Source organism: Siniperca chuatsi, linkage group LG3, assembly GCF_020085105.1.
Source record: "Siniperca chuatsi isolate FFG_IHB_CAS linkage group LG3, ASM2008510v1, whole genome shotgun sequence".
NCBI lineage: Eukaryota > Metazoa > Chordata > Actinopteri > Centrarchiformes > Sinipercidae > Siniperca > Siniperca chuatsi.
In genome coordinates, this window is record NC_058044.1 from 237,501 (window position 1) to 257,946 (window position 20,446).

The window sequence follows — 20,446 nt, forward strand, 5'->3', positions numbered from 1 at the left end:
AGGAGAAGATCTGTGGCGAACAGGTAGAGCATCTCGATGGGCCTCTGGAGAAACTGATGCGCCCCATCTGTAAAGAGAATCCTGCAGGTCTGACTCCTCGCCCACCTGCCACCACACCTCAGGTAGCCGCCTCTCCCACTGACTCCACCCCACGCCACATCCTCTGTGTAGCCTCTCCCACTTCTGACTCGCCTCACCCACACCCACACCTGGCGTAGCCCCCTCCACTGACTCCACCTCCCTCCAAACACACACTCAGGTAGCTCTCCCACTGACTCTGCCTCCTCCAAACACACACCAGGTAGCCCCTCCCACTGACTCCGCCCCTCCAAACAATAATAATACACCAGGTAGCTCTTCCCACTGATCCCGCCTCTCCCGCACACCTCAGGTAGCCTCCAGCCATTGACGCCGCCTCTCCCAGCTGACACACCCTCCTGCAGCTCCCACCTGACTCTGCCCTCCCTTACACACCTCTATGTAGCCCTCCCAGACTGACTCAACATCATCCCCATACACCTCAGGTAGCCCTCCCACTGACTCGCCTCTCCTACACACACCTCAGGCAGCTCCTCCCACTGACTCTGCCTACCCACACCCTTTCAGGCAGCCCTCCCACTGACTCGCCTCCATCCTCTACACAATTCTGCAGGCAGCCCTCTCCTACTCAACTGCCCTTGCATTGATGTAGTATAGGCAGATACCTTGGGGACGACGCACCAGGCCGTGGTGGCCGTGTAACATCTACTACGATGGAGGACGGAAACACGCTTCTTTGAAAGACGCCCAGACGCGCGCTCCTTCCTGCTCACAGAGTTCTGTGACCAACCTCTCAACCCCAGGACTACGACATCACTATCGTCCACAGAGAGCTGCAACTCAGAGTCGCGCTTCTGGTGTAGTCAGAACATCATCACTATCAAGCAATATGGTGGTCTAGTCAGAGCTGAAGCCCCTTTCTTCCAGCTCTCACAGACTGAATCTTTAGTTCTTTGTTCAACAACCTTCAGAGAAGTCGAGTGACTTGAAGTCTGCAAAGCATGCGTCTACCTGGTCTACCTGCAGGGATCCTGACATTTGGCTTTTTACGCTGCCTGTAAAATGTGAGGAGTTGGTTTCTCAGAGCACATTGTTCTTTGCACGTGACTTGGCGCCAGCCGCATTGCCTGCGGCGCCTGGAGTCAGCGAACGTTAGTCATGCACGCCAGCAGCAGCCATTATAGCTGGTCGCTTAATGTTAGCCTTCATTGCCGCTACCGTCGCCGGGCTCCTTTCGCCGCCACACCGACAGGCGCCGCGCTGGAGCACGCCCTTTCCCTGGTGTCTTAGTGTGGAGGCCACAGGGAGTGAAACCTCCGACCCGGCTCTCCAGCATGCGCCTGCTGGTCCGTAAGTGAGCCGACATACATACAGTACAGACCAAAAGTTTGACACACCTTCTCATTCAAAGAGTTTTCTTTATTTTCATGACTATGAAATTTGTAGATTCACACTGAAGGCATCAAAACTATGAAATCTGGCACATGTGGAATTATATACACAACAAAAAGTGTGAAACAACTGAAAATATGTCATATTCTAGGTTCTTCAAAAGAAAGCCACCTTTGCTTTGATTACTGCTTTCACACTCTGCATTCTTCAAGAAGTAGTCACCTGAAATGGTCTTCCAACAGTCTTGAAGGAGTTCCTAGAGATGCTTAGCACTTGTTGGTCTCTTTGTGTATATGTATATATATGTATATATATATGTGTATATATGTATATACATATATATGTATATGTGTATATATATGTATATATGTGTATATACATATATATGTATATATATGAGGACTTGCTTTGATGTGGACAGGAACACGACTGTGACTCTGAACACATCTCAACAGGTGTTTCTCTGGTAACAGGTGTGTTTTGTGTCTCTGTTACAGGAATAATAAATACTCGTCACGTCATCAGCAGGTCAAAGGTCGTCTCCCTCCTCCAGCAGTGATGGCGCTGATCTCTCTGGAAGACCTCGACGGACTGATGACGAGCAGCTGGACGATGACATCGCCGACAACCCAGAGCCAATGGATGAAGAGGACCACTGCTGGCACACTGGCAGGCGGTCGCCAGTACCCACCAGGTGTCAGTTCCGCCAGGTGAGGGGCGGGGGCTAGTACTATATGAAAAGTGAAAGTGAGAAACTGTGTGACGGCTTCCTGTCGCTCTGTTACAGAAATGACTGGACCCATACAGGAAATGACCCGCAACAACCAGCAGAGGAGCCCCCTCCTTCGCCTCCAGTATCCTGCCATGAGAAGGTAAAGACCACAACAGACCATAGATGGGGAGGTGCTGGATATTTCTGACTCCCCTCTCTCTCTAGATGGGGAGGTGCTGTATGAGGAGCGGGTGTATCCAGCAGGAAACTGGGCCTGTGTGACCAGAGGAGAAGATCTGTATGAACAGAGCATCTCGATGGGCTTCATGAAACTGATGCGCTTCATCTGTAAAGAGAACTCTGCAGGTCTGACTCCGCCCACCCACACCACACCTCAGGTAGCTCTCCCACTGACTCCACCCACGCCACATCTCAGGTAGCCCCTCCCACTGACTCCGCCCACCCACACCACACCTCAAGTAGCCCCTCCCACTGACTCCGCCTCCACACACACCAGGTAGCCCCTCCCACTGACTCCCCTCCTCCACACACACACCAGGTAGCCCCTCCCACTGACTCCGCCTCCAAACACACACCAGGTAGCCCTCCACTGACTCCGCCCCTCCAAACACACACCAGGTAGCCCCTCCCATTGACTCCGCCCCTCCAAACACACACCAGGTAGCCCCTCCCACTGACTCCGCCCCTCACCGCACACCTCAGGTAGCCCCTCCCATTGACGCCGCCCCTCCCCACACACCTCAGGTAGCCCCTCCCACTGACTCCGCCCATCCCCACACACCTCAGGTAGCCCCTCCCACTGACTCCGCCCATCCCCACACACCTCAGGTAGCCCCTCCCACTAACTGCCCTTGTATTGATGGTGTATAGGCAGATACCTGGGGATGACGGTGCCGGTGGTCAGTAACATCCACATGATGGAGGACGGAAACACGTTTCGGAAAGACGTCCAGACGGCGTTCTTCCTGCCCGCTGAGTTTCAGACCAACCCCCCTCAACCCTTAGACCATGACATCACCATCGTCCACAGAGAGCCAATCAGAGTCGTCGCCAGGTCAGAACATCATCGTCATCGTTAACATGGTGGTTCAGTCAGAGCTGAAGTCTTTTCTCCAGCTTCAGACTGAATCTTAGTTCTTGTTCAACAACTTTCAGAGAAGTCGAGTGACGGAAGTCTGCAGCGATGCGTCACCTGGTTCACCTGCAGGGATCCTGACATTTGCTTTTCAAGCTGTTTGTAAATGAGGAGTTGGTTTCTCAGAGCACATTGTTCCCTACGTGACTTGGCGCTCGCCGTTTACGGTTTGCAAGTGGCCTTGGAGTCAGCGTAACGTTAGTCATGCACGCCAGCAGCAGCTAATATAGCTAGTCGCTAATGTTAGCCTCTTAGCTGCCGCGCTGTCGCCGGCTCTCGCCGCCACACCGACAGGGCGTTGCGTTGGAGTTAACGCTCCTTTCCCTGGTGTCTTAGTGTGGGAGGCCACAGGGAGTGAAACCTCCGACCCGGCTCTCCAGCAGGCGGCGCCCCCTGCTGTCCGTAAGGAGCCGACTCAACCCCCGGCTTCGGGCCGCGCCTCCTCATTTACATACAGCCTGGAAATCCAAACGTCAGACGCGAAATGGAAAAGATGAAATTTAAAATGTCAAAGGCCAACATTTTCAAACTATTATTTTACGTTTCCCTTTTCTGCCTAAGTTTAATTAAGGCCTGATTATTCCTAGTAGTGTAATAAAATAATCTTTTTTAATTTACTACTTGGACTTTTAATTTGAATTATGACCAAAAACATCCTCCATATCCCTGAACGCAGCGCTCAATGTCGGCCGATCTTTAGAAACAGAGATGTTGTCCGCTTTGTAGCTTTCGTTGTTGACCGCCTGTAAAGTGTCAGTCATTACTCTTTGCACCGGCGCTTAAATGAACAGGTCAAACTAAATGTGACCGCTTCCGTGTCATCTGTGAAACGTCACGCGGATCGCTCCGGTTGGGTCGCCTGCAGACGGACCCGAGATTTGGAAACTCTTGATTCAACGCGCTAAGCCGACTCCCAGCCGCGGCAGATAAACCGGCACCAACTCATATGGCGCAGTAATCTCGCGGCTTGCAATATGGCAGCTAACACGAGTTCCAGTCGCCAGCTCGTAGATAACGCTTAGCTCGCACGCGTTAACGGTGTCCTTCACTGCGCAAAGTTCGCTATTCTGTGCAGAGCGGCCGAGTTAAAAATCCTGGAGGCTGTGACTTTTTCACCGCTGAAACTGGGAAAGTTTGTTGCCAGGGAAACAGATCAGCACGCCCATCGCCGGTATTTAACCCCTCACGTGACCGACCGTCTGTAGTTGCCTGAATGCTTTTTCCCGTCTGTCCGATGTGACCTGAACGCAGCGCGAACAGGCGCGCGGTGGAGACTGGTTTCCGGAGGTGTTGATGACGCTCTGCTCTCTGATTGGCTGTCAGGACATTCTTTGGGACGACCACGGAGGAGACGGTGACCCGTCAGATCGGGCCTGCTGTGGAGATTCTCGGCGCCACCGACTTTAACTCCTCAGAGACGACGCACATGGTCGCCGTGGTACGAGAACCCTGGCGCACTCCCGCCGCAGGAACGAGATCTGTCTCATCAGACGCAACCTGTAGACGCCTTCCCATCATCCTCTGCTCCATCAGCTCCTCCTCCTCTGATTGGCTGGTTTGTGGTTTTGCCCAGTGACACACTTCCTATAGCTGAGATTAATCTGACCAATCAGAGCAGGTTTATGTATATGGGACGCCCCATTGGTTCACAAATGATCCCGGTCCTCACATCAACAGGAAATACATCACTTTATTTTGTCAAGCTCCGCCCTGATTGGCTGTGATCTGACCAATCAGATCTTCTCTGTAAACCTGAGGGTGATGATGTCAGAGCTCAGCAGTCTTCAGTGTATGGGTCACACGCTTCTGATGCAGGTAATCAATAAATAGTGATCATGTGGTAAATATAGTAAATGATCTGATAACTTCCATTTCCAAACGGTCAGGCAGTGTTTCTATTGGCCGCCCGCTGACCTCTGACCTGCAAGGCGACTAAACACAGGAAACAGACACGAAGTTCATCTTTTCAGGCTTCAGGTGAAGTGAAAGGCCCGATCCCGATCGCCACGCTTTCGACGGATCTGCAGGACTCTCGCACTCAACCAGGTGATGTCACCTGAGTCTGAGGGTTCGGGTGGAGGTTGGGATTGGGCCCCACGAGGCGGAGCGTAATGGAAACGCCTTTCTTCACATCTGGGCTGATCCCAGATCTGTTTGTTTCAATGGAGACAAACTGTGTCTCTGCCTCGCTTTATTAGGAACACCTGTACCAGTCAACATCACCTGTGTGTGTGTGTTTACTGAGCTCACAGGTGAAGCTGCTGTTGCTTCTAATGTTCACACTGAGGTGGTCAGCCTGGAAATCCAAACGTCAAACGCGAAATGGAAAAGATGAAATTTAAAATGTCAAAGGCCAACATTTTCAAACTATTATTTTACGTTTCCCTTTTCTGCCTAAGTTTAATTAAGGCCTGATTATTCCTAGTAGTGTAATAAAATAATCTTTTTAATTTACTACTTGGACTTTTAATTTGAATTATGACCAAAAACATCCTCCATATCCCTGAACGCAGCGTTCAATGTCGGCCGATCTTTAGAAACAGAGATGTTGTCCGTTTGAAGCTTTCGGTTGTTGACCGGCTGTAAAGTGTCAGTCATTACTCTTTACTGCGCTTTAATGAACAGGTCAAACTAAATGTGACCGTTTCCGTGTCATCCTGTGAAACGTCACGTGACCGCTCCGGTTGGGTCGCCTGCAGACGGACCCGAGATTTGGAAACTCTTGATTCAACGCGTTAGCGCTCGACTCTGCAGCCGCGGCAGATAAACCGGCACCAACTCATATGGGCGAGTAATCTCGCGTTTGCAATATGGCAGCTAACACGAGTTCCAGTCGCGTAGCTCAGAGATAACGTTAGCTCGTTAACGTTAACGGTGTCTCACTGCGGCAAAGTTCGTTATTCTGTGCAGAGCGGCCGAGTTAAAATCCTGGAGGCTGTGACTTTTTTCACCGCTGAAACTGGGAAAGCTTGTCGTCGTGGAAACAGATCGTACGCTCCATCGCCGGTATTTAACCCTCACGTGACCGACTGTCTGTAGTTGCCTGAATGCTTTTTCCCGTCTGTCCGATGTGACCTGAACGCAGCGCGAACAGGCGCGAGACTGGTTTCCCGGAGTGTGTTGATGACGCTCTGCTCTCTGATTGGCTGTCAGGACATTCTTTGGGACGACCACGGAGGAGACGGTGACCCGTCAGATCGGCCTGCTGTGGGAGATTCTCGGCGTCACCGACGAACTCCTCAGAGACGACTACATGGTCGCCGTGTACGAGAACCCTGGCGTACCCCGCCGCAGGAACGAGATCTGGTTCATCAGACGCAACCTGTAGACGCCTTCCCATCATCCTCTGCTCCATCAGCTCCTCCTCCTCTGATTGGCTGGTTTGTGGTTTGCTCAGTGACACACTTCCTATAGCTGAGATTAATCTGACCAATCAGAGCAGGTTTATGTATATGACGTCCCATTGGTTCACAAATGATCCCGTCTCACATCAACAGGAAATACATCACTTTATTTTGTCAAGCTTCCGTCCTGATTGGCTGTGATCTGACCAATCAGATCTTCTCTGTAAACCTGAGGGTGATGATGTCAGAGCTCAGCAGTCTTCAGGTACGGGTCACACGTTTCTGATGCAGGTAATCAATAAATAGTGATCATGTGGTAAATATAGTAAATGATCTGATAACTTCTCCATTTCCAAACGGTCAGGCAGTGTTTCTATTGGCCGCCCGCTGACCTCTGACCTGCGACTCAAACAGGAAACAGACACGAGTTCATCTTTTCAGGCTTCAGGTGAAGTGAAAGGCCCGATCCCGATCGCCACGCTGACGGACTGCGAGGACTCTCGCACTAACCAGGTGATGTCACCTGAGTCTGAGGGTTCGGGTGGAGGTTGGGATTGGGCCCACGAGAGGCGGAGCGTAATGGAAACGTCACATCTGGGCTGATCCCAGATCTGTTTGTTTCAATGGAGACAAACTGTGTCTCGGCTCGCTTTATTAGGAACACCTGTACAGTCAACATCACCTGTGTGTGTGTGTTTACTGAGCTCACAGGTGAAGCTGCTGTTGCTTCTAATGTTCACACGAGGTGGTCACAATATTAGGAACCCCTCTGAATATAATGCGGTCCAGAACAACACCGCCGCTAACTGTGAGCTCAGAGGACTAATGAGCTCCTCGACGACAGTCACCACCTGAACGCTACAGGTGGATCAGACTGTACAGGTGTTCCTAATAAACGTCTGTGTGAACAAACGTTAAAGCAACAATTCAGCATGTAGTGAAATCCTCTTCCTGTCAGGGTCAGAGGTTCAGCCTGATGCCTCACGTCTGTACGCTAAACATGAAGCTACAGCTAGCAGCCGGTTAGCTTAGCATAAAGACTGGCAATGGGGGGAAACAGCTAGCCCGGCTACAGAATCCACTGGTTTGTTTCATCTGTACAAAAACTGAAGCGTAAAAACGACATTAGCGGCTGTCGTAGTGAGCAGCTAATGCCTGGACCTGGACCTGGACCTGGTCTGGAGACCTGATCAAATTCAGCTGCTGCAGTTTGAGGACAGACTGTTGTTAGTTTTTATAGATGGTTTTGTTTGAAGGTTTTTAAAGGTTTCAGGGTAAAATAATGAAGCTGAAGGTTTTGATTGACAGGTGACTCCCTCGGTCTCCTCCAGGTGTTTGAATATCATCAGCATGTTAAACTGACTTTAACACAGTGACGTGGTTTAATCCTGCAGCTCTCGTCCTGTTTTCTGTGATTTGATGTGAAATCCTAAAAAGGCTTAGTGATTTTTGGTGCCTGTTTAAAGTAAAAACACTTGCTGTTCATGTTCACTGTAAAGCTGGTTGTTTTGTTTCCTTCTGTTCCTACATTTGTGTATAAAACATTAAAATAAAATCTGACGACCTGTTGTTTTTTTAACCCTACACACAAGCCTGGAAGGAGCCTGCGAGGCGAAACCCAGGACGCAAACACTTTCAGACTTTCACTGATCGTTAATTTTAAAAGTGACAGTTACTGTAGCGCTGAAACAATCAGTCGATTAATAGTTATTAATCAATCGTCCCTCTGGCGTCAGTTTCTAATGTGAAGCTGTTTTACACAAACACACAAAGCTCGAATGTTTTCATGACGTCTGACTCCGTTTAAAGGAAAATAACAAGCGTTTGCTCTTTCGTTAGATTGAAAAGCAGAAATGTTCAAAGTGATGAGACATCTAACAGGAAATCACGTTTCAATAAAGTCTCTGAAGATCACTGAAGTTTAAAACAGACGACAGTGACGTGGAACCAAAACAACTTTATTTACAAAACCAAATCTGGAGTCTTACAGTCGTTTTCACCTCAACACTCAAATCAAGAAATACTCTAAAACTTCAAAAACAGACAGGAAATAACAGAAGTAAAAGGGGCGGGGCTCCGACGTGACATCAGGTGACGTCGTCCAGGTCAGATCAGATCGGCCACTGCAGAGAGAACACAAACAGCCAATCACAGGAAGCCTGCTCTGTTTTCACTCTGCTAGCTAGTTATGTTAGCCAACACGCTCGCTAACGTGTTAGCACACTTTCAATGATACGGTGCAGCATCGCAGCCGAACAGGCGGACTGATGCTGCCTCGGCGGCCACTGATTATGATGTCAGAGCAGCTGGGCACAGGGGCCGCATGTGATTGGTTAAAGAAAAACAGGTCGCAAAACTTGTATTTAATTACCCGAAATGTAGATTTGACCAAAATAAGAGAGCACTCAAATAATTATTAAAAACATTAGTTAGTGATTGCAGTCTAGAAAAATAGCCAGCTGTTTTATCTGGTGTCGTTTTATCGTCTCCAACATGCTGAACGGAGGACGGGCGAGTTCGTCTAAAACCCAGCGACACAAAGAAAATCCTTAAAACTCAGTTTTGTCTGGTTTCCTTCTGCGAGCTCGAGCGTGATTACATGTTGTATTTATCGTCTGCTGCAGGAACAGAGAGGTGCGACGGCGTTTTCTGTTGGGGGGTAACGTTACGTCACATCCAGGTTACTGACGCCGTTCTCCGTAAACGAGCCGATCAATTACGGCTAATAAAATACATTTAGCTGCTCGTTTGACAGATCGATCACAAATCAGTTGGTTCAATGAAATATGAAGAACTACGTTAAAGTGTTTCCTTGCCGCTGTGGCCAAGTGCTCGCTCATGGTGGATCTGTTGGGTCTCTGAATAATATTATAGAGTTCGGTCTGGTTCAATGAGATAACTTCTGTTGTGAACTGACGCTGTATAAATAAAGTTGAATTGAACTGAACGTAGGAGCATTGAACCGTTGCCACCTCAGATGGTACCAATACGTGAAGTTTCTGGCCCACGGACTACTAGCGAGCTAACGTTAGCTTAGTTGTCTGTCGCTGAGTATTTGATCGATTACCTAGCTAACGTTAGCCAACGATGCTAGGTTATCTAGCTATCGGGTTATCAAACTGGTAACTTGACTGGACTCCGGAGCTCTGCGTCGGACTATTTTCAGCGGAGTGATACGTCGTGTTTCTAAAACCAAAACAGTTTGTGTCCTCTGCTGTGACATCAGAGGAGGAAATGAGACTGCCTCATTCTGATAGGCTGAGACTAAACGTGTTCGTTGTGTGATTGGTCGACTCGTACCGTTCATGGGCATCTCGTCGATCTGGGTGGAGTAGTACTGCTCGATGTCCCGCAGGATCCTGATGTCGTCGTTCTTCACAAAGTTGATGGCCACGCCCTTACGACCATAACGACCAGAGCGACCAATCCTGGAGGAGGTCAGAGGTCACTTCAGGTCATTACAGACATTTCACAACATTCTGCAGCAAAACGGTTCATTTGCTTAATTCAAAGGGGAACAGACGCAGCCCCAAGCTGTTCAGGCCCCGCCCACAACATATATACCCCGCCCACCATACATATGCCCCGCCCACAACATTTAAACAGATAAAAGTTTTTAAAAAATAACATGATTTTACATATTTTTTTCCATTTATTATTAAATGTTTAAATCTTGAAATATTTTACTGTCAACTTTTCAATTTCAAATTTCATGAAAGATTTTCTATTTTACTTTTTAGTTTTCCATTTCATGTATTTCAACATTTTCTATGTTCAGATCGCCTTCATCATCTTATTTAAGGCCAAAGAGTCGAAGAAGTGTTTGTTTATGACCTTCCAGTTTCGGTCCTTTCGCTCTGATGACCTTTAAACCCGACGCTTGGCGTCACCGCTGTGGCGAGTACCTGTGGATGTAGAGCTCTCGGTTGTTCGGCAGGTCGTAGTTGATGATCAGAGAAACTTGAGGAACGTCTAAACCTCGAGCCCAAACGTCGGTGGAGATCAACACGCGACTGAAAACAGAGAGACGGTTCGTTAGCTTCACCTGGAATGACTGAATGGAAATGCTGCGTCGCTGCTGGACTACAGGGACCTGGTCTGGCTCAGGTCCTGGTCTACATTACCTGGCTCCGGATCTGAACTCCTTCATGATGGACTCCCTCTCTTTCTGAGGCATGTCTCCGTGCATCGACGACACCGTGAAGTTGGCCTCTCTCATCTTCTCTGTCAGCCAGTCCACCTGGAACACACACACACAGACTCAACCTCCCAGAATGCTTTGCTGCTGCAGGCGGGCCTGAGAGGACCCGACGGTCTTCATCAGTGTGCGAGCAGTGATCCAGGACCGGTCCCGATCCTGTACGGTCTTTCATCTAGAGCTGCAACGTTTAGCTGATTAATCGATCGACCGAAAAGTAATCGTCACCTTTTATTTCGATAACTGATTGATCGTTAAAGTGAACGATTCCGGCTTCTCACACGTGGCTGTCAGTGTGTGTGTGTGTGTGTGTGTGTGTGTGTGTGTGTGTGTGTGTGTGTGTGTGTGTGTGTGTGTGTGTGTGTGTGTGTGTGTGTGTCTGTCTGTGTGTGTGTGTGTGTGTGTGTCTGTGTGTGTGTGTGTGTGTGTGTGTGTGTGTGTGTGTGTGTGTGTGTGTGTGTGTGTGAGAACCACAGACTGTTTATAAAGATGGACGACATGTCCGCTCCCTAAAAAGACTCCAAATGACGACACCAGCCAAGATGGCAGCTGCCGTATCCGGATGCTTTGGCTTCATTACAGCCTGAGGAGGAGGAGGAGCCGCGGCGTCCATCTTTATTTCCGGTCTGCGGCGGGTATAAACACATGGAACAGTATATCCGACCTTCCTCTTGGTGTTGCAGAAGATGACGGCCTGAGTGATGGTCAGAGTGTCGTACAGATCGCACAGCGTGTCGAACTTCCACTCCTCTCTCTCCACGGCCACGAAGAACTGCTTGATGCCCTCCAGAGTCAGCTCGTCACTGCGGGGGAGACGCGGCGTTCGGTTTATAAGGAACAACTGACGGCTGTATCAGGCTGCGGCGAGTATTTCCTGGACTTACCGTTTGACCAGGATGCGGATGGGGTCGGTCATGAACTTGTTGGTCATCTCCAGGATCTCGTGCGGCAGCGTGGCGCTGATCAGAACCACCTGTGTGGCCGGAGGCAGGTAACGGTACACGTCGTAGATCTGCTCCTTGAAACCTGAAGAGAAGCGTTAAACAACACCGATGACGTGACGACTACGACTGCTTCTGGCGGCCCCGAGGAAACCCCGCCCCTCTGCGGCGGTCACACGCACACTTCACAGTAAATACTGGAAATCTAAATGCAGTGGCAGAGTAGTTCCTGCATCCGCATTAAAAACTCATCACCTGGTTAAAGGCCTCACTGCACCAAACCTCTTTCAGTTTTTCATCAGTTTTAAGATTTCCTGCGAGCTAACAGGAAAAGAACCAGAAAGACTTTATTGATCCCCGAGGGGAAACTGTTGTTACAGCAGCTCGCGGTCAGAGACGAAGCTGCCACTTTGTTCTGGTTCAGTTCACAGTATTCTGTCCGCTCCGTTACCCAGAGTTCAGTTCAGCGCTACTGTGACCTCACAGCTTGCACATGCTCAGTCTCACCTTTGTTGAGCATCTCGTCAGCTTCGTCCAGAACCAGCATCTTGATGGCTCTGGTCCTCAGACTCCTGCGACGAATCATATCTGCAGAAAAACAACAAACAAACAAACGTCAGCTTCCTATTGGCTGCCTCAGTTAGCAGCTGACCAACCAGCAGTCGGAACAGACAGGTCACACTGAAACCAGTTCATCTGGAAAGAGTCAGTGCGGCCAGCGGCTGCGTCGACAGCGCTGACCTCAGAGGGGGCGGGGTCACTGCAGAGCCCAAAATGGGGAAAGCTTCTGTTCCAGCTTCTAATCACGTTAACGTGATTCTGGATCAATTACTCTGCTGAATCTTTTCTCAGACGACAGACGACACAAACCAAACGTTCCTCCAGTTTATTTCCGAGAAGAAAGAAAACCAGGAAATGTTCACAGCCGAGAAGCTGGAAACATGACTGAAAGCTCAGGAAGAGAGCAGAGGGCTCGCCCTCCTTCCTGTCAACGACAATCATTAACTAATCGTGACGGTTGTAGTTCGTTTAAACATGTGACCTTTATGTTGCTGCACGCCAACTTTTCCAGATCGCCTCCGTGACTTCAGCTTCACCGTCGAGCGATTAATCGATTAGTCTGCTGACGGGAGCTCTTTTGATAATTGATTAATCTTTAAGTTATTTATGAATCAGGAAATCCCTCCTCTGCTTTCAGTCGAGTCGTATTGATCTTTTCTTTTAGAAACTTCTGCTGCTGAAATTAAACGACTTGTAACTAAAAACTTCAAAATGAGTCATTCGAGGTGTTGCTGGCAGTTTCTGTTGTAAAGAACCGTGGAACAGTTTTATTTTACGCAATTTTGTGTTTTATCCCAACATCTTAAAAACATTCTTATAAATATTTATTATTAATCTCAACCATCAGCTGACTCGAAGGGTTAACCCTAACCCTAACATGATGGTTCCAGTGAAGCCTCACACAACCTGAACCCTGCCTGCGACCGCCTGCAACGTCTGCGACCACCTGAGGGTGTCTGCGACCGCCTGCGACCGCCTGAGGGTGTCTGCGACCGTCTGCGACCGCCTGCAACGTCTGCGACCGCCTGAGGGTGTCTGCGACCGCCTGCGACCGCCTGCGGCCACCTACAGCATCTGCGACCGCCTGAGGGTGTCTGCGACCGCCTGAGGCGTCTGCGACCGCCTGAGGGTGTCTGCGACCGCCTGAGGCGTCTGCGACCGCCTGAGGGTGTTTGCGACCGCCTGCGCACCGCCTGCAACGCCTGCAGCGCTTCTGAGGATGTTTGCGATCGCCTGCGCGACGCCTGCGCGGACCTACAGCATCTGCGACCGCCTGAGGGTGTTTGCGCGACGCCTGAGGGTGTCTGCGACGCCTGAGGCGTGTTTGCGCGCCTGAGGGTGTCTGCGCGCCTGCAGCGCTTCGCGACGCCTGCAGCGTCTGCGCGGCCTTTCGTCTCGCGCCGCCTGCAGCGTCTGCGGATGTTTGCGACCGCCTGCAGCGTCTGCGGATGTTTGCGACCGCCTGAGGGTGTTTGCGACCGCCTGAGGGTGTTTGCGACCGCCTGCAGCGTCTGCGGCCGCCTGCAGCGTCTGCGGATGTTTGCGACCGCCTGCAGCGTCTGCGGATGTTTGCGACGCCTGCAGCGTCTGCGGATGTTTGCGACCGCCTGCAGCGTCTGCGGCCACCTGCAGCGCCTGAGGGTGTTTGCGACCGCCTGAGGGTGTTTGCGACCGCCTGAGGTGTTTGCGACCGCCTGAGGGTGTTTGCGACCGCCTGCAGCGTCTGCGGCCGCCTGCAGCGCCTGAGGGTGTTTGCGACCGCCTGAGGGTGTCTGCGATCGCCTGCGGCGTCTGCGACCGCCTGAGGGTGTTTGCGACCGCCTGCGATGTTTGCGACCGCCTGCAGCGTCTGCGGCCACCTGCAGCATCTGCGGTGTTTGCGACACCGGTCGTGTTTGAACAGATATTCATTGAACTGCTAATAAAACATTTGACCCTATTATGACTTTAAAACCTTTTAGGATTTCACTGTTTTCCAAAACTATTTGAGGCTTAGAAAACAATCATCAAATTCCATGACTTTTCCAGGTTTTCCATGACCGCACGAACCCCGTTTCCAGCTCTGAAATCAGCAGGTGCGCGGCCTCTGCTGTGCGGCGCCTCCTGGCGGCGCCGGTGTTTAAACTCACCAAACACTCGTCCAGGAGTCCCCGCCACCACGTGCTGACCGTAGTCCAGTTTCCTGATGTCCTCTCCCACGTTGGTCCCTCCGATGCAGGCGTGACACTGGACGTTCATGTAGTCTCCCAGAGCCAGCAGCACCTGAGCACACAGGAGAGAGAGAGCCAATCAGAAACCAGGACACCGCCGCGCATAATCTCCGCTCACGGGTGATTGGCCAGGTGTGGGTGGGGCTACCTTCTGAATCTGTCCGGCCAGCTCTCTGGTTGGAGCGAGGATCAGAGCCTGGGTCTCCCTCACCTGCAGACAGGAAATACATCACAGCATGATGTCGTCACCCCAACACCTGCACAGGTGAACCTGCAGACCGGTTCAGATTCTGACACTGTTTGAAACTCGTCCACTGTCCAGCTTTCAATCATATCACATGATCTTCCTCAGCAGATGATGTGAGATCAGAATCAGAAACACTTTATTGATCCCCGAGGGGAAACTCGTCGGTTTAGTGACTTCGGGTCAGACAGACTGACACTGAGAGGGAGGAGCTAAAGAGTCTGATGGCCACAGGCAGGAAGGACTTCCTGTGGCGCTCTGTGGTGCATTGTGGGGGATGAGATCACCTGCCGTCTCTAAGGTTCAACCAACATTCAACCTGTCAGTCCCAGCAGAACCCAGACAGTTCCTAAAACTGTTTGTACAATGATTCCTCAGATCATAAAATGGCTCCTCAGTTCCTAAAATGGTTCCTGCGGTAGAACCTGAACACTGACCTGGATGTCGAGACACTGCAGCACTGACACACAGAATGTGGCCGTCTTTCCCGTTCCGGACTGAGACCTGAACAGATCAGAGAGCAGCTGTTAAAGAACATGTGGGAACGCTACAGGACAGACGGGAGGAACGCTACAGGACAGACACGGGGAACGCTACAGGACAGACAGGAGGAACGCTACAGGACAGACACGGGGAACGCTACAGGACAGACACGGGGAACGCTACAGGACAGACGGGAGGAACGCTACAGGACAGACGGGAGGAACGCTACAGGACAGACGGGAGGAACGCTACAGGACAGACACGGGAACGCTACAGGACAGACACGGGAACGCTACAGGACAGACGGGAGGAACGCTACAGGACAGACGGGAGGAACGCTACAGGACAGACACGGGGAACGCTACAGGACAGACACGGGGAACGCTACAGGACAGACAGGAGGAACGCTACAGGACAGACACGGGGAACGCTACAGGACAGACACGGGGAACGCTACAGGACAGACAGGAGGAACGCTACAGGACAGACACGGGGGGGAACGCTACAGGACAGACACGGGGAACGCTACAGGACAGACACGGGGAACGCTACAGGACAGACAGGAGGACCGCTACAGGACAGACACGGGAACCCTACAGGACAGACACGGGGGAACGCTACAGGACAGACAGGAGGAACGCTACAGGACAGACACGGGAACGCTACAGGACAGACAGGAGGAACGCTACAGGACAGACACGGGGAACGCTACAGGACAGACAGGAGGACCGCTACAGGACAGACACGGGGAACCCTACAGGACAGACACGGGGGGGAACGCTACAGGACAGACAGGAGGAACGCTACAGGACAGACACGGGGAACGCTACAGGACAGACAGGAGGAACGCTACAGGACAGACACGGGGAACGCTACAGGACAGACACGGGGGGAACGCTACAGGACAGACAGGGGGAACGCTACAGGACAGACACGGGGAACGCTACAGGACAGACAGGAGGAACGCTACAGGACAGACACGGGGGGGCACGCTACAGGACAGACGGGAGGAACACTACAGGACAGACGGGAGGAACACTACAGGACAGACACGGGAACGCTAAAGGACAGACGGGGATCGCTAAAGGACAGACACGGGAACGCAAAGGACAGACGGGAGAACGCTACAGGACAGACGGGAACGCTACAGGACAGACACGGGAACGCTACAGGACAGACGGGGATCGCTACAGGACAGACGGGGATCGCTACAGGACAGGGGGGAACGCTACAGGACAGACGGGAACGCTACAGGACAGACGGGAACGCTACAGGACAGACGGGGAACGCTACAGGACAGACGGGAACGCTACAGGACAGACGGGGGGAACGCTACAGGACAGACACGGGGAACGCTACAGGACAGACAGGAGGAACGCTACAGGACAGACACGGGGAACGCTACAGGACAGACAGGAGGAACGCTACAGGACAGACACGGGAACGCGCTACAGGACAGACACGGGGGGAACGCTACAGGACAGACACGGGGGGAACGCTACAGGACAGACACGGGGAACGCTACAGGACAGACACGGGGAACGCTACAGGACAGACACGGGGGGAACGCTACAGGACAGACACGGGGGAACGCTACAGGACAGACACGGGGGGAACGCTACAGGACAGACACGGGGGAACGCTACAGGACAGACACGGGAACGCTACAGGACAGACAGGGGGAACGCTACAGGACAGACACGGGGAACGCTACAGGACAGACAGGGGAACGCTACAGGACAGACACGGGGGGAACGCTACAGGACAGACGGGAGGAACACTACAGGACAGACACGGGGGGGAACGCTACAGGACAGACACGGGGAACGCTACAGGACAGACAGGGGAACGCTACAGGACAGACACGGGGGGAACACTACAGGACAGACGGGAGGAACACTACAGGACAGACACGGGGAACGTTAAAGGACAGACACGGGGAACGTTAAAGGACACGGGGATCGCTACAGGACAGACACGGGGGGGAACGCTACAGGACAGACACGGGGAACGCTACAGGACAGACACGGGGGGAACGCTACAGGACAGACAGGGGAACGCTACAGGACAGACAGGAGGACCGCTACAGGACAGACAGGGGGAACGCTACAGGACAGACGGGGGGAACGCTACAGGACAGACGGGGAACGCTACAGGACAGACACGGGGGGAACGCTACAGGACAGACACGGGGAACGCTACAGGACAGACACGGGGAACGCTACAGGACAGACGGGGATCGCTACAGGACAGACGGGGATCGCTACAGGACAGGGGAAACGCTACAGGACAGACGGGGAACGCTACAGGACAGACGGGGAACGCTACAGGACAGACGGGGAACGCTACAGGACAGACGGGGAACACTACAGGACAGACGGGGAACACTACAGGACAGACGAGGAACGCTACAGGACAGACAGGAGGAACGCTACAGGACAGACAGGAGGAACGCTACAGGACAGACGGGGAACGCTACAGGACAGACGGGGAACGCTACAGGACAGACGGGGAACGCTACAGGACAGACGGGAACGCGCACGCTACAGGACAGACGGGGGAACGCTACAGGACAGACGGGAACACTACAGGACAGACAGGAGGAACGCTACAGGACAGACAGGAGGGAGGCGCTACAGGACAGACGGGAACGCTACAGGACAGACGGGAACACTACAGGACAGGAGGAACGCTACAGGACAGACGGGGAACACTACAGGACAGACGGGGAACACTACAGGACAGGAGGAACGCTACAGGACGGTCACAGCACTGAGGGCAGCTGCTAAAGTTCTTACTGGGCGATGACGTCTCGGCCCTTGATGATCTGTTTGATGGCTCTCTGCTGGATGGCCGATGGCTTCTCAAAACCTGAAACACAAAAGAAACTCGGTAACACTGAACATCTGGTAACAACAGAGCACATCTGGACCGTTAGTCCGGGGACTAAACAGACGAGCGAGCTTCTGCAGCTCTACACTTTTCTCTCTTCAGCCCCCGGTTATTTATCACTTTCCAACACAAGGTAGCAAATGAACGTTTGTAGCCCCTTCACGCTACACACAGAGCGCCGCAGGTAATTTATATTAGAATAGGGTAACAAAATAAAATAAAATAAAACGACACATACGTTTATGTACATGTACACACAGACTACACACAGGAAATGTAACAGCAGATGGAGACAGTGATGGGAGCTCGACATTTGGGAAACAGCGTCCGTCCACTGCATCGTCGCTGTAACCACAGAGTCCGCCTCCTCATCCCGCCGGAGTCTGGCGCTCCTTCAGCTCGGAGCGCGGGCCGCCCGTCCGGCGCTTGATCCTGGATGTAGACGGAGCAGGTCTCTGTACAGATGTGGGCACAACAGTCTCCGATTCCCGTTGCTGGGCCAGATCTGAGTCCCATTTCATCCAGACCGGACATTAGCCAGGAGCAGCTGGGCTGGGCCAGCATGTCTCCTGTCCCGGCCGTCAGTCCTCTCCTCCGGGGCGATCACAGCCGCCATGGTGTCTGGTCTGGTGGATCTGGCTAATCCAAACCCCGGCTTCCTTTTCCAATGATAACGATGATGTATTTTGGCTTAGTCCTTTAGATCTAATCCAACATCGTTCAATGATGATGGCTACAGCATGCACTGTGGTGGCCACTGCGAGTTACCCACACGTTTCACATTAGTTTAATAAAACAAGTTCATCTGCAGCTGCTGAAGAAGCTCTGAAAACAACACTGGAGCTGGGGGAAGTAACAAGACCACCAACATTGACCCCCCAGGCCCGATCCTGCTTTCAGAAAGTTTCATTAATTCAAACATAAAGTCTGGGTTTGTTACCACTAAAGGACCCGAGTTCACTTAAACACAGCAGACCGCCACTGGTGCGGCTCTGTCGTATTTACGAAGAATCGACTTACACCGCCGAACTCCGTTCACATTTTTGTCGATTTAAAAGTTCACAGGAGACATTAACTTCGGCTCTCCTCCTGTAAACAGTGACACTAGCTTCAGCGACACCAGTGTAACTAACGTTAAATCAAAGCACAGTTTGAACAGAGCAGAGTTCCGCCGAACATTGTGTGAATTTATCTCAACATTATAAACTATGAACGGCAGTGAAGGTCTCAGCTGTGCTTTGTTTAGTTACTCAGAGGAATCCAATCAGCGGAAAACTGCGCAGCAACCGGAGCTGCAGGGAGCGTTAGCGGGAGTGGCTAATGCTAAGTAAAATACCGGTAATCAAACAGTTTAATAAAGAAATTAACAGTTTGAAGTTCATACAACATATCTAAAACCGTAATAACACTATTTAATCGAACCTCTTTTATTCACTCCGTCTCTTTAAAAACATCACGGTGATGAACAGTTAGCTTTAGCATTCTGAGCTAACTCCCCCGGAAGGCCGCGCGGATCCCCGACCTACCGTAGGCGTAGATGCCGCGGAGCAGGTCCTCTCGGAGGCCCATGGTGTCGAATGTGGGGGTGACGTCCACCTCCTCGCTGGTTTCAAACTCCACCTTGGTCATGTCCTCTTCCCTCAGGAGCCTCTTCCTGCCCTGCGCACCGGCAGCTGCCATCTTCCTCTGAGGTCTATATTCAGCTAAAACTCACCGAGAATCCGGTAAAAATCTCAAACTTTCTCCGCTGCGCCGCGCTGCACAGCTAACTGCTAACACTGGGAAAGAAAGAGCGCCGCACGTGTCGCGCCGATGACGTAAACTGTGAGCGACGCGGTACGTGACGTCGGTAACAGGATGTGCAGGTTTGTTTGGAAAAGCAAAAATCGTTATGTAATCAAATCAGGAAGTTAGAGGATAAACTGTCTCGATTTTAAAAGGCTGAACAATCAGAAGCAATCGGCTCCAACAGTTTGATAGAAGTTCTAATTAGATCTGCAACTTTATTTCTTATTTTCTCCGAACAGGTGGTCAAGTTTTCTGCTGCTTTGTCACCAAACTGCCACACACGTCATCAGTGTGTGGCCAGTCCGTAGGAACAGGGCGCACAAATAAAATGTCACCTCTGAGGGTCTCAGGCGGCCTGCAGTTCCCACTGAGGACAGACACGAGTTGTAACTCGCAGCCAGAAAGAAACGTCGACTGCTCCTGAAGCAGGAAGCCATTTCTGGGTTCACTCATGTTTCCTGGTGTTTGCTCTTCTCAGTTTACAGA

General features: G+C 51.6%; 2 protein-coding genes across 2 annotated transcripts in view; one reads left to right on the top strand and one right to left on the bottom strand.

The window, feature by feature from the left end:
- soul4 (heme-binding protein soul4) overlaps positions 1-8,203 on the top strand; it is a 16,313-nt gene extending 8,110 nt beyond the window's left edge. Inside the window, exons 5-6 of the mRNA XM_044191298.1 lie at positions 3,035-3,218; positions 6,453-8,203. Coding sequence (XP_044047233.1) covers positions 3,035-3,218; positions 6,453-6,627 — 359 coding nt within the window. The 3' untranslated portion in view covers positions 6,628-8,203. The remainder of the gene's footprint in view (positions 1-3,034; positions 3,219-6,452) is intronic.
- A 382-nt stretch (positions 8,204-8,585) lies between these two features.
- Positions 8,586-20,430, bottom strand: eif4a3 (eukaryotic translation initiation factor 4A3). The gene is made up of 12 exons (XM_044191297.1): positions 19,699-20,430; positions 18,079-18,151; positions 15,235-15,301; positions 14,702-14,764; positions 14,473-14,605; positions 12,290-12,370; positions 11,726-11,867; positions 11,506-11,644; positions 10,768-10,883; positions 10,549-10,656; positions 9,944-10,071; positions 8,586-8,766 (listed from the first exon to the last, which is right to left on the bottom strand). The coding sequence occupies exons 1-12, from the start codon at positions 19,850-19,852 to the stop codon at positions 8,750-8,752; spliced, it is 1,221 nt and encodes a 406-aa protein (XP_044047232.1). The 5' UTR covers positions 19,853-20,430; the 3' UTR covers positions 8,586-8,749.
- Positions 20,431-20,446: the final 16 nt, after the last annotated feature.

What these genes read in the sequence shown, in the direction of transcription:
- eif4a3 (XM_044191297.1), bottom strand. Translation starts at nt 19,852, where the DNA reads ATGGCAGCTGCCGGTGCGCAGGGCAGGAAGAGGCTCCTGAGGGAAGAG. An exon ending in TGGCCGGACAGATTCAGAAG is followed by an intron (nt 14,606 to 14,701) that starts GTAGCCCCACCC and finishes CTGTGTGCTCAG; the next exon opens with GTGCTGCTGGCTCTGGGAGA. An exon ending in GAGTTCAGATCCGGAGCCAG is followed by an intron (nt 10,657 to 10,767) that starts GTAATGTAGACC and finishes CTCTGTTTTCAG; the next exon opens with TCGCGTGTTGATCTCCACCG.